Below are 14,690 nucleotides of genomic sequence, written 5' to 3' on the forward strand. Positions count from 1 at the left end.
TGATTTGCTTGCCTTTTAAAAAGGTAATTTGGGGGTTACTTCTGGGGAAAATTGAACTTACTATGACTAAGAGAGAGGCATTGGCATGCAGGAAGTCTGTTGATTATTTCTTTTAAAAGTTTCACATTTATGTGGTTGACCATGCTTAGACCATTTCTGGAATTAGGTAACAAAGGTTTTGGGGAGGGGAACTGAATGGCTGAAGGGCAGGAGAGGGAGGGAAGTTTTCCTTGGTTTTTGTACAATATTATGTGCATGTATTACCTATTCACAAGAATGAATAAATTTAATAAAATTAATTAGTGGCTAGATTTCCCATAAGGCTTTCTTAGAGTACTATTTTGCTCAAGTTTTTGCTTGATGGTTTAAGTCTAGAAAACTGTCATCTTCCCGCTTTTGCCATTGGGTCTATAGATGTCCCTGGCATATGGGTTATGGTTAAGTGTATGGATGAAACAGAGAGGAAATAACTTTGGACTGGGAGAACACTTATGCTTGTCCGGAGTCTCACTAAATAGTTGTGATCTTGGACAAGCTCTTTTGAACTATTTCCCTGGGCTTCAGTTTCCTTATTTGCAAAACAAAGAACTTGTTCTCTAAGGTCCTTGGTAATTCTAACAATTACTATCTCATTTTCTTGTGTCCTCCACTTAAGGGAGGGGTGTACTTGAGTATTCAGGAAACACTGGTTAACCGCGTAGAGGCTAAGAGGGGCACACAGAAGATAACGACGCGCCCCCTCTCAGTTCTTTAGTACAAAACAGTGGTTCTATGGGCCTCTCAGGTCCCTGAGACTACTTTTCACTCGCCACCCTGATTACTGGAGTAGTTGGTGGTCAACAAATGAGTGAAATGTGTGAAGGAAGCTGCGCAATTATAGAGAAACTCCTAAAAGAAATTACAAACACGCCGCCTTTCTCTCGACGCTTCAAGGCGACTTCCGGAGTCGGCAGATGAGGGTTGAAGCGTCTCATTTCTCTATCGGCGTATTGGACGTTGGCTTGGCTGATGCAGAAGGCGGGAGCTCGCGGGTGCGCCGCCGCGCGCGCCCCCGCTTCCCGCGCGCCCGCGCGCCTCGCCGCGCGCTCCCGGCCTCTCACCGCGCCTGCCTCTGGCCACCGCGAGTCCGGAGCTGGGTGCGCTACGTCTATGCGGCCCTGGGCTGGCGGCCGCAGCACCGCGCGGGTGGGTGGGATCGCGGCGGAACTCCGAGCGCCGAAGTACGGGCGGGAGAGCGCCATGGTGGCGGCATCCGGTCCCCGCACCGCGAAGACGTGAGGGTCCGCCTCTTCAAAGCGAGGAGGCCACAGCTGCTCACTTGCTTTCCACAAGGGCCGCGGCTCCGGCATGGCCGGGATCATTAAGAAGCAGATCCTGAAGCACCTGTCCCGGTGAGAGTGCCAGCTACGGCCCGCAGCAGTCCCGGGGCCCTTCTTAACCCCCTTAGACCCGGCCTCCCTCTGTTCAGCCCGAGCCCGGAATCCGCGGCAGCCCCCGCCTCTACCCGAACTGGACTGCCTTCTCCCTTCTCCTCTGGCCCCGACCGTTGTCACCACTCCGTTCTTCCCTCGCCCTGGGCCCTCGGTTACAGGCGCTCCTGCCCTTGGGCTAGCGCCTCAGGCTTTCCTCCCCAACCTAACAGCCCCCTGACCCTGAAGGATTTCTCGGTTGTATACACCCTCCCTTAGTTCCTACACCGCCGAGCAGGTCACGCCGGCCTTGTGACCGTTTCTCTGAGGACCCACAGACTGCACCCTTCCCTGCCCGCCCCGACTCTCCAGCTCTCCCCCCCGCCCCCTTGGACAGCCTCGGTACCCGCCCCACCAAGCCTTCCACCGCCACCTGTCCTTCCTCAGACCGCTCCAGACTAGACCCTTTATCCCCTGGTCCGTTCTAAATAACACTCGCACCAGTCCTTCATAACCCATTTTCTGCTCAGATTTCCAGTTCCCACGCTGGGTTTCTTCTTCCTGGGGGCTCCCAGTTCCTCCTTTCCTTCGTCTCGCTGACCCTGTTGCATCACTCTTGAAAAAGATATCCTTGCAGGCAGGCCGTTCCTTTGATCACCTTTCTCCCTCCTTGCTTCTCTTCTCATTACACAGACTAAATGGAGAAAGGTCAAGAGAGTTGGGCATAAAGTTTCAACAACCTTCCCTTTAAGCTGTGGGGTTTTTTTGACAGCCTGTGAAAAGAAGTAACAATGTCCACTTCTCCTTTGCCGCCATTTATTAAGCAGTGTAATGTCCCTCAGTAATTTGGGCAGAAGAGGGGTGGCAGGCAATACAGTTTGCAGGTGTAACTCAGGTGTAACTTGTGTTACTGTTGCAGGTTGTCAGAACTGGTGTCTACAAAATTTGGGAGCTAGGCTCTCACATAGTTTTCACTCCTTATTTCAAGAGGGAGGTGGTGATGGTGTAATACCGTTAGCCAGCTTTGTATCCCAAGTGGAGAGTGATTCAAACCGTAGCTCAACAGTGGCCAATGGTTTTCAGAAGGTGGGAGCAGGGGAGGAAGCCAGGACACCCTGGCCTTGCACTCGTATTTCTTTCTTGGTCTTCTCATTGCGTTGGTGAGTGGTATGTGAGACACGATTGCTGCCACTGCGTCCCCTCTTTTGGTTGGCACTCTGACTTATTTACTGTTACTTCGATTTTAGATTTTAATTAGTAATAGATTCAGATACATCTTTTGGTTAATCACCATGTTATAAAAGTGAGAGCAGATTGGTCACTGGAGCTAGAAAGTGCCTTTGGATCCTTTACTAGGATTAACTCCAAAAAAATTATTTTTCAGGTAGTAGTTATCTGGGTGTTCCATGAGTTTGGTTGTTCTGTGTAAAGATTTAAATAAAAGTAGAACTAATGACTGTGAAATGGGACAGAAAATTTAACTAAAGGACAACTATTAATTTGAATGAACATAGAATCAGAGAATTTTAGGGTTTAGAGACGATTTCACCTAACTAATAACATTATGTTTAAGAGCGCAGGCTCTTTCTGGTGTACTTTATTCAGCTGGAAAATCAGTATAATAATAGTATCTACTTTAAAGTGTTACTGTGAGGGGTTCCATGAGTTAATATATGTAAAGATTTAGCACAATGCCTTGCACATAGCAAGAGCTCAATAAAACAAGGTTAATTTTTGGGCTACTACTTGTATGACAGTTTGATATAAACCATAAGACTTCTCCAGAAAAATCCACATATGTGAACAGATAATTTTTTATATTAATAAGTTCCCAGGTAGAAGGAATATGAACCCCCTAAAGCAAATGCCTGAATCCTACAAAGCGCCCTGGACCTAGGTGAATAACCCTTTTCAGTCTCTCATTTTTTGGCTGAGGAAACTAGACCACTAAAGCCTAGAGAGGGTAACTGATTTGCCCAAGTTGCAATGGAAGGTAAAGTGGGAGTGAGCCATTTTCCTGACTGGTGTACCTTCTCCTGTGGTACACACATAGGCTGTGCGCTTCCTATCTCTGTGAGGATAGGGTTTTTAAAGAAAAACTGTGATAATATATGGTGACACATTCAGTGAATACTTAGGAAACAAACTATCTCTTTTAGATGGAGTAGGAATAGATATGACAGACACTGGGAGAAATTTCGGATTTCCTCAGTGTGGGGTGGTTGGTTGAGGAGGAGGAGGAAGAGGAGGTTGTTCAGGGCTGCAATTTGCAGGGGTCCAGGAAGGGGGTGCTATGACATATGCTTGGTTAAGGGAAAAGTCAAACTCTTGGGGCTTTTATATTTAACTTGGAAAAACTGTCTAATCATGTGTGACATTTGTGCCTCTTTGTGGTCTCTACTACACCTGCAAGAGGCTGGCCTGCCTGGAGGGGAACTACAACTGCTGTAACTTGCTAAACTGATGAGGAAAGAGAGAAGAGAGAAAGATACTGAATTAGTATGCTAAATAAATATCCATAGGTGTTTAATAGTTACATATTGCTGATGATGACAGTGCCATTCGACTTGGAGGAAAGTGTCTTTATAGCAGGAAAGATACCCCAGTGGCTTTCATATTATGTTTAATTTTAGTCATGAAGTTTCAGATATAAAGTGTTGTTGGAATGCATCTTCCTTATTAGTAGAGTATTTTGGTAAAGAAGATTTGAGGGAGGTGGTATTCAAGATATTTTTGTTAAGTGCCTACTCTGGACAAGGCATTGATCTGGGCACTGAAGATTCAGCAGGAAAGAAACGTAAATGTCTTAAGGGCTCTAACTATGGTTTGGATGCCTGCTATATAATATAAGTAGCTTTGATGCCCAATATTCATTTAAATAGACCTAAGAGGAGACCTTTAACTTAGAAACAAAGGTGATCATTTAAAAAATATCCAAACTGAGCCCTGGCCGGGTGGCTCGGTTGGTTGGAGTGTTGTCCATTGCACCAAAAGTTTGCAGGTTCAATCCCCGATCAGGGCACATAGCTAGGTTGCGGGTTCCATCCCTGGTCAGGGTGTGGACGGAAGGCAAATGGTCAGTGTTTCTCTCTTACAGCAATGTCTGTCTCCTCCTCTTTGCCCCTTCCTATCTCTCTCTAAAGTCAATAAACATGTCCTCAGGTGAGGATTAAAAAAAAATCCAAAATTGATTTTTCACTAAATTAGATTTTTCTTTTTTTAGATTACCTTAGCTAATGACCTTTTGTTATACAAGTAAGAGGAAATCTGATTGATTGTGAAGTAAGTCAGGGGACTATGGTTCATGGAAACATAGACTCTGGAGCCAAACAAGCCAGATTTCACCTTCCAGCTCTGCTACTTAATCAACAGGGCAGCCTTTCTGAGCCTTAATGTTCTTATCTGTAAAAGATGAGAATAAGGAAGAATGCTACAGACTTGGCAGATTTTTTTGAGGATTGGGGATAAAATATTTATTGTAGTGCCAGGCATGTAAGTAGGGCTTAATAAAGAGTAACTATTATAACGTGGCCAGAGAAGTTAGGGACACTACCACAGTAGGATGACAGCAACCCACTGGCTATTTTAGAAACCCATTAGAAGTCTTAATTATTTACTCCAAATAGCTGCAGGAAATATGACCCTGAGTGACAGAGACATAGCTGTTAAATATGATAGGTATTTAAAAAATGTAAGTATTAGGTGAAATTCAGAGGCATAAAAAACTTAAAGAGTTCTTCTGGAGAATTAGAGAGCCTAGCTGTGCACTCAGCCATTTTAGTCCCTGATCAGCGCCTTCGTTTATTAGTACTCATTATGCCGAAGAGATCGTTGTGGCCAGTCCCTGGTGCACAGTGGCAACCTTCAGGCTCAGAGAGGTTGACTGTTTGCTCAAGGTCTATTTAGTTGAAGGTTTGTAGGACTAGTCTCAAGTTCCAGGTTATGCCCCTTTGCTGTCACCTTTATTTCCTAAATAATTATTTTGTGCATTTTCTAGAAATAGCCAAGTCTTATGTCTTTGTTTGTCTTCCTCATCTTCTTATGTTGCTTCAGAATAAAGAGCTTTCATTTACCTAGCAGATATTTAATAATAATAGCCAACTGTGTAAATAAGTACTTTAAAAGTCTTAGGATGATTTAATCCTCAGACTAACCCTATGAGGTAGGTATTAGGCCCATTTTATAGATAAAGAAATGAGGCACAGAGAGGTTAAATAACTTGCCCCAAATTGTAACTAGTAAGTGATGTAACTGAAATTAAAATGCAGGCCCTCTGATTCTGGAGCCTTGCTTTTTAACTTACTCTGTTGCTATAATGGTTCTCATCCATTCACTGTTTGAAACTGAGCATACCCTTGTCCCCAGCGCCCATATGAAGGAATAATATTACTAGCTCCCATGAAGCCTCCTTGTGTCTGTCCATTATTACCTCCACCACAGAGTAACCACTGTTCTGCCTTCAAGCAATATGGATTAGTTTTGTCTTTTTCTATTTTGTGTAATTAGAATCATATATATAGATAGATAGATAGATAGATAGATAGATAGATAGATAGATATAGATATAGTATGTATGCTTTTATGCCTGGTTTCTTTAACTCAACATAATTATTATTGTTTTATTGATTAGGGGGAGGGAGAGAGAGAGAAAGAGAATGAATACGTAATTGTTGTTCCACTTATTTATTCAGTCATTGGTTGATTTTTATGTCTATAACCTCAGCATATCAGGACATTGATGCTCTCACCAACTGAACTACCTGGCCAGGGTAACATTATTTTTTTGAGATTAATCCCTGTTGTTTCATCACAGTGTAGAGCCTCCGTTTTCATTGCTGTATTGTATTTATTTATACATTTTACTGTTGATGGACATTTGGATAGTTTCCCAGTTTAGGACTATGATGACTAGTGCTGCTAGGAACATTCTAGTATGTGTTTTTTGGCAAACAAATATATACATATCTCTTGGGGATATAATATGGGTGGAATTTCTGGGTTTTAGGATATGCATATATTACATTTTAATAGATATTGCCAAACAGTTTTCCAAAGTGACTCTAGCAATTCACACTTCCACCAGAAGTGTATGGGAGTTCTGGTTGTTCTACATCTTTGCCAACACTTGGTAGTTTTCATTTTTTTTATTTTAGCCATATTGGTGGGTGTGCTTTGAATTATTTTTTTTTCACTTTGTGACAAACCAGAGGGCCACTTTATTTTTGCCTGTTACAATTTTTAAATTCTGATCTATTTGTAAATTTTAGCCACAAGTATCAGACCTTGGAAACATAAGGAGAAATGCTCAAATTAGGCAGGTTCAGTGAAAATAATTAGGGTAATTCATAACTACTAGCCCATAAATTTTTTTACTTGGAATGGATGTGATGCTTAGTTCCTTGTCAAAATAACAGTCATGTACATTAAATGAAAGGAGGGGCTGTTCTCAGGCATTTGGGTTTTTGTTTGGTCTTTAGTCTACCCTGAATATTTAATAGTTTCATCCTGTTCTGTAAACTTATACCCCATTTTTTAAATATTTATTTTTAAAGAGAGGGGAAGGAAGGGAGAAAGAGTGGGAGAGAAAAAATCAATGTGTGGTTGTCTCTCAAACGCCCCTTACTGGGGACCTGGTCCACAACCCAGGCATGTACCCTGACTGGGAATTGAACTGGTGACCCTTCGGTTCACAGGCTGGCACTAAATCCAATGATCCATACCAGCCAGGGCTTACACCCCAGTTTTACTCAAGAAACTAAAATTTGAATTTCATAGATTTTGAATTACAATCCTTACGCCTTTCCAAGGGTAAAATGGTTGTCTTGTGTCTCAAAACTAGCATTTAAAAGTATTAAAAATTTCAAAGCAGTACTATCATATGTATTTGATGTAAATAGCTTACTGTACGGTTCACAAATAATGAAATTGTCTGCTTTGAAAGACTGACTGAGAGGCCCATCAATGTAGCAGGAAGAACCAGGACTTTGTATTCTAAAAGGTAGCTGTGCATTTTGACTCTGCTACTTTTAAGCTGTGTGTTCAGCAAGTCTTTTAGCTTCTTGAAACTTCCTCATCTGTACATTAAGCATCTGTACAATAATGCTTAATGTTGTTTGGAGGATTAGAAATAATGTATAAAAGTGGCTGGTCGAGAAAAAAATGTGTAATAACCAATTACTATTACTATTTATATTTACTTATTAAAATTGCTCAAGAGAGATCACTGTTAGTTTCTGGAGATAATGCTTTTCAGCATCTTCAAGATTGTGCCTAACTTATCTGCATGTATAATTTTTAGATATTTAGGAATTATATTTCTTAACATTTTAATACAGAGAGGAGAGATGAATGCTCTTTGTATCAGCACTGGAGAAGAGAAGGAGCCAGGGCAGTTCCTGTTTATCATGTTTTTCATCTCAAGGTATACTACAAGGAGGAAACTCTGACTTCAGCATAAGTGAAATAGTTGAAATGTATACACTAGGTTGGTTCCTTAGAGGATTTACTTATATATAGAGAGTCTAAGAAGATAGCACAATCATATATTGTATTCTTAGAGTGAAAAAAAAAATAGAAGTCATTTAGTTACCCTTGCCTAATATAGTGTCTGGTTGAATAATAATCTGTAAGTATAACATTAATAACTTAAAAAAAACATTCTTTTTTCCCAGCTCAATTCTCTCCATTCACTGGAGTGGGTCCTCCGTAATGGCAGGGATTGGCTGCTTCAAAAACCAGGGAATTTGAGGATGCGTTGAGTGGGTGAAGTGGGTGCAGTAGATGTGTGGAGTGGGAGTGCATAGTAGGAACTCAGAGAATCTTAGACCTGAGGAGTGCTGGGGATGGGTGGGTGCAGAGGTCTGAAGGGCAAGGAAATCCAGTTCATTCAGTATCATTAAGGGACCTTTTATATTTGTGTGAATGAGGCAAGTACTTGCTACTGGTGCCAATTGTAGACATTAACAACATTTTCCAGTATTTATAAGCAGCAGACTCAGTCAATATCTATAGTAAAGGGGAAAACTGTAAGTGTAAAGATAATACACAGTAGTGTATTGCTAATTTAGGTAAAGGGTAAGTAGTTTGTATCTTCTTACCACAAAAATAAGGACTTGATGTCTTATAAAGTATTTGTTTTACTTGCCTACATCAATGGTTATTTTGCTTGTGCGTGTTCAGTCCTTATAGTGCATTGGTAATATTTGGCTTGGCCGTCATCACTTAAACAATTAAAACATCACTTAAAAAATTAAAACATGGTGAGAGGTCAGTGTATTTAAGTCTCTGACTTATGGAAGTGTTATGCTCTCAAACTTTATTTCTAAGTTTGAAATTTAGAGTGTAGAGTTCAGTAGAAACAGTGTTATAAATGTTGAATAGGGTCCGAAGTTAACCCACAAAAACCATAGTGGATTAATTATATATGGGATAAGCTCACTAGGTAGAGTTCTAGATCACGGTTGTTAGGCACCATTTGAAGTAGGAGGGGAGAAAAATGAGAAGAAAAAGTTTTTTCTTCCCTATTTCTCAGAGTAAGATTTTTTAGATCATCAAGATCATATCTTTGGGTTGTGATTGAGGGATGTGACCAGCATTAATGAGCCACCAGAAGATGCTGATGTCATGCGGTATGCAGAATAATTTCACACAAAGGAACTTTATCCTTTGTCTTTTTTGACATTGGAATGTTTGTTGATGTTTACGCCGGTGAATTACCTATTTAGATTATATAAGCCTAGAATCTAACTGTTTTACATATAAACACAAAGTATTACGCAGCTTTAAACCACAGCAAATTCCAGGACTGCAACTACCCTGGGTGAAGATTGTTTTGAAGTTTATCAAGCGTTTTTCACCAATTTAGAAAATGTTCTTTATACATGTTCCTTGATGACCCTTCCCCATCTTTCCCCCATTATCTCCCTCCCCTCTGGCTGCTGTCAGTTTGTTCTTTATTTCAATGTCTCTGGTTATATTTTGCTCCCTTGTTTGTTTTATTGATTAGGTTCCACTTATGGGTGAAATCATATGGTATTTTGTCTTTGGTATTGAGTCTGTTTGGGTTGAGAACCACTGACTTAGACTAAATTCTGAAACAGCTGAAACTTGCTTGTGATGCTCTCTCTTTTCACTCCTTTATGTCTCTTTTCCACTTCCCAAGTTCCCTCTTCTCGTGTACCCCGTTTTGTTGATTCTGCCCTCACCCATCTGTTATCGTATTCCCAGCCCCAACCAGGTCCACATGCTCTGCTCATCTCACTTTCTTGCCAAAATCCCCAATTCTTTAGGATATATGTTTCAGCTAAGTCAGGGGGGAAAAGTGGAGAACGTATTTTGGAGTAGGAATGCTATTCTAATTAGACTACCTCTAATTCAGAATATGTTCTACAGTGCAGGGGTGTCCAACCTGTGTCCCGCAGGCCGCATGTGGCTCAGGATGGCTGTGAATGTGGCCCAACACAAAATTGTAAATTTATTTAAAACATTATGAGATTTTTATGTGATTATGTGTTGCAATGTATTTAATCTGTGGCCCAAGACAACTGTTCTTCCAGTGTGGCCTAGAGACGCCAAAAGATGGGACACCCCTGGCAGCTCCCCTAAGCTCTTACTTTCATAGCTTCTGAATCCACAGGTACTCTCGAAGTTCTGTTTGTTTTTGATTTTCCAAAATGATTTCTGTTGCAGTGGTAGTGGGGATGGAGCAGAGGTCTGGGCAGCTGTTTGTGGTATGTATGAGTCATTTGAAAATTGGGGGATTCAGGTACGGAGAAAATCCAGATAAGGATGGACTAAGTTTGTTCAAGCTGACTGGCCCTAATCATCTGGTCTAGTGCTTTCTCATGCAGAGCTGAAAGCATGCATTTCCTTTTTCGAACATAAATGTTTCCCTCCCTCCCTCCCTTCCTTCTCCTTCCTTTCTTTTTGAAATCTCTGTTTCTTAACCTGTCTAAAAGAGGGGGCTGTAAATCAGGCATGCTTTTTATTTTAGAAAATGATACGAAGTTAGAGGCTTGGTGATATATTATAGGAAATACAATACATCTTGTAGGAAAAAGTGCCTCCTTTTGCTGAACCTCAGTAGAGTCCTCACTATCTCCCTTTCAGGTAAAGTTGGCTGTGGCTTCTTAGTCCTCTTAGCCCATAAGAGAGGTTCTTCAGCCTCTCTGAGGAAGGCTTGCTGCAAGAAGGTTGAATATTCAGCTGTTGGTGGTATGTTAGCCCTTCTCAGATGCCTGGGAACAGGGAGTTCAGGGAGTCTAGCCCTCCCCTTGGCTAGTCCCTGGCCCTGGGCTGCCTTTGAGGGCTCTGTTTCTGAGAATATTTATTCATTAATTCTTTCATTAAACTTTCATTGACCACCTGCATTGTATGCCAAGTACCAGGAACTCAAAGATAGATGAGACAAGATTCCCTTTGAGGAGGAACTTAACTACCTGTAGAGAAAAACAGGCCTGTAAATGATGAGCCCAGCGAAGCATTAAGTATCTGTGGAGCCTGAGTGGCACAGAAAGTCAGAGGCACAAAGGTGATGCCAGGCAGAGGAAGCTGCGTGAGCAGTGGTCCTGATTTGAGAGGTTACGAGACTATATATGGTTTTGTACCACTGGACTTTAGGGTGTGAGGGTGGAATACAGCTAGAAACTATACTGGAAAGATAGGTTATAGCCTAGAGGCCTGTATACCATGCCAAGGAATCTGGATAAAGTTTTAGTTTGTTCTCTGTTGCCATTGGCCTGGGCCTTAGGCAGCTAATTGATGTTTCTCTTTCTCCCTTCCTCTCTTTCTACAAGCAGTGAAAAAAATATCCTTGGGTGGGGATAAAAAAAGTGTTTAGGACACTGCCTGGAGTAATGTAAGCAATTATTAAATATTAATTATTAAAAAATTTTTGTTCTCAGAAATACCATTTTTCATTTTTCCTAATATTAGTTTTATTATAAAAGACAGAGCTACTGATCTTTCTCTCTTCTTTTTGAACACCTTGCACTTTCTCATTATCTCTAATGGATATCTTTTCTACGTCTGTGTCACATAGAAATTTATTTCTGTGTTTACAGATGCTACTTTTAAACCTGATTTAACATGTCTGGTTAATCAGATGTATTACAGTTTGTAATATATAAGAGAACGTGAATGGATTGTTGGATATACCCTTTAGTTCATTCTACCTGTTTGACAATTAGCATGTATTTGCTTTGTATTATTACCGGTAAACACTAATTGAGCATACTTATTCTAGACTTTGTGCTGGACAGAGATCCAAATGACACAGCTCTAGCTTTTGAGGAGCTCATAGTCCTCCTTGGGGTTAGAGACTTTCATTTTTATTTTAAACATTTTTGTGTCCTCTGCAGCTACTTTATATGGTTTGAACCTGCTGTCTCTAGCCAGTTGAATATACTGCTGTCTTGGGTATTTGTTCATTGAATGATCTCTGCAGGGGAAACTACTAAAAGATCTGACAGGGCTTATCTTTCACCAGCAGATGTGAAAGACAGCTAGCTTATTTTGAGCAGTCAGTACTTCTTAAAATAAGCATGTAAGTTGGTCAAAATTAGGGCCAGTTCTGGTCAAAAATTAAAGACAGCCTAGTGTATGATATGAATTTTCCTTTTTCCTCAGTATCCTTCTTGGGCAATTTTTAAAGCTCAGATAATTTACATGCTACACTTCTCTAACTAGCTGTTTGAAGCTATTCCATAAAGAAATCTATTCTTATCCAATAGTGAATAACGAACAATGCCTGTTAGTGAAATAGGCCCACCTTTTCAGAGCATTAGCAAGTGCATTTTCACTTTGGTTAGTCCAAGAGCCTGTATGTAAGTTTTAAAATTAGAAATGTAGTATTCAGAGTTCATTAATTTCTGCTAGTGATTTAAGTTTGGGAATTGTGAAGACATGGAAGTAAAGGATTAAGGGAAATATGTTAGCATGACAAGAAATGTTTCTAACAAGGTGAGACATGCCAAGATTTGTGTCAGGAGATGTAATACCTTCAAGATCAGTATAGGGGAAAGCACCTGCGACCTAATCATGATGGGAACTCAATAGTTGAAGGGTAAAGAGAGGGCAGAGGGCAGCTATTTCTGAGCTATAGTTGATTAGGAGCCACCTCCCTACTATCTTAGTTCTTATTTTAGAATGATCAATATAAGTGTACGTAGGGGAGACACTGGATAAGAAATTGCAGCCAGAATTTCAGGTGACAGTCAAATGTATAATAAATTAGATGACTTATGTAATAGTCAATTAGATGAAGAGTCCATAGGTAACATGATTTATATGTCTGGACTCTTGCTAGTGGGCCAGATGGCAAATATTTAGTTCTCCACAAAGACTGGCTCAAACCAGACAGGGTATAGGGCTTCAGCTAAACAAGCAAGCCTCCAGGTTTAGAGGAGGGAATTAGAATGTTCATCAGGGCTACTGTTGAAAATTAAAGAAAAAACCTTTCTAGAATCCTTATTCTATCAACTAGTATATTAGCACGGGGAGTAGGGTAGATGGGAGTCCCTCAAGTCAGGGGCTTGGGGAATGGGGAAATGTGTGTAATTGGTTATAATTTTTGAGAGTATATATCAGTATCATGTCTATGGAAGGAAATTTGGCATTATCCATCAAAATGTATAATTCTACTATGAATTCATCCTACAGGAGGAGTCAAATAAGAGAACATTATGATATAAAAGAGAAATCAATAGGAACTTTATTAAATCTATACTGAGGTGTAGTTTTTAGATAACTCTCCAAATATTAAGAAGCATTAAGAAGTTTGACAGTATAAAATACCCAATATATTGTTCATTGAAAATAAAATCAAGTTTTAGAAGAGTATATATGAAATAATTCTATCTTATACATCTGTCCATCTAGATATATAATTCTCTATATGGAAACTGTTATATTCTCTTTATACTTTTTTATATTGTTTTAATATAAAACAATTTATATTGTTTTTTTTTACGATAGGGGCTTTACCAGCAGACCAACTGGATGACTTAGCCCTCAGTCATGGTACTCTGAGAGGTCCATTTGTGCACCTCTAGTTATATATGTTTTTGGTAACTCACATCATGGTCACATTGTGTCCTCTTGGGGAGGAAATAATACCAATGAGATTTAATAGAAAAGAGTTTTCGCTCTCACTGGTGTGGCTCAGTGGATTGAATGCTGGCCTGTGACCTGGAAGGTCTCTGGTTCAGTTCCTTGTTGGGGCACAGGCCTGGGTTGCGGGCCAAGTCCCCGGTTGGGGGCGTATGAGAGACGATTGATTGATGTTTTTCTTGTACTTGGATGTTTCTCTCCAACTCTTTCTCCCCCCTTCCCATCTCTCTAAAAATAAATAATTAAAAAAGAGTTTTACCTTCTAATAGAGGAATATCTTATATAGAACTAACCCTTCCTCAGATAATAATGAAGAATTCTGGATATTATATGAAAAACAGCTTCTTGAAGACATTGGAAAGTGACCAAATTAGCCAGCAGCTGATGAAAGATGGGAACTGTATTGGATAAGATACCCATTTATATAGTGTTTTGCCTGAGGGTACTCCTTAGTTTGTGTGGTGGGTGGCTATAATTTAAGCAAAAATCCACAATCTTACTAGACGTGAGTCAGAGAATGGATTGGAAAACAAAGGGCGAAATCTCAGAAGGGAGGAAGCAACAGAAGGGGGGACCTAAACCATCCAAATCCTTAACATGCATTGGGGAAGACTCCATGAGCCTAGAAAAAAAACAACAGAAAGCCGAAAGAATTCAGCAGAGATTCAGCTGCTGTATACTACAGGGGAGATAGTTTGGATTATGAATCTCACCAACTTATTTGTCCAACAGAACAATATTCACAGTTGATGAATGGATATACAATATGTGGTATATTCATACAGTGGAATATTTGTGACCATAAAAATGAATGAAATGCTGATTTGTGCTATAACGTGGATGGATCTTGAAAACATGCTAAGTGAAAAGAAGTCAGACACAAAAGACTACATAATAAATTATTCCAGTTATATGAAATGCCCAGAATAGGCAAATCTATAGAGATGGAAAATAGAATGATTGCCTTGGACTGTGGGAGATAATTGCAGAAGGGTATGGGTTATTTTGGAAGTGGGTAATGAAAATGTTCTAAAATTGATTAAGCTTAAGATTGCACAACTCTATGAATATACATTCATACCTGAGTACGCGCCAGCTTCAGAACTCATCAGACCCTGTAGTTGTCGCATTTTGATGAGAAAAATTGTTTCAGCACTCTGTGCTTGCTCAGGA

The 14,690-nt window shown here is 40.3% G+C and overlaps 1 protein-coding gene across 2 annotated transcripts in view; it reads left to right on the forward strand.

Moving 5' to 3' along the window:
- The first annotated feature begins 1,047 nt into the window (after positions 1-1,047).
- BLTP3A (bridge-like lipid transfer protein family member 3A) overlaps positions 1,048-14,690 on the forward strand; it is a 63,966-nt gene continuing 50,323 nt past the window's right edge. For both annotated transcript variants that reach the window (XM_054569242.1, XM_054569243.1), the window contains exon 1: positions 1,048-1,391. In XM_054569242.1, the coding sequence (XP_054425217.1) occupies positions 1,348-1,391 (44 nt within the window). In that variant the 5' untranslated portion in view covers positions 1,048-1,347. The remainder of the gene's footprint in view (positions 1,392-14,690) is intronic.

The sequence above is a fragment of the Pteronotus mesoamericanus genome, unplaced genomic scaffold (assembly GCF_021234165.1).
Source record: "Pteronotus mesoamericanus isolate MK-2021 breed Mesoamerican mustached bat unplaced genomic scaffold, CSHL_Meso_final contig_20, whole genome shotgun sequence".
Taxonomy (NCBI): Eukaryota; Metazoa; Chordata; class Mammalia; order Chiroptera; family Mormoopidae; genus Pteronotus; species Pteronotus mesoamericanus.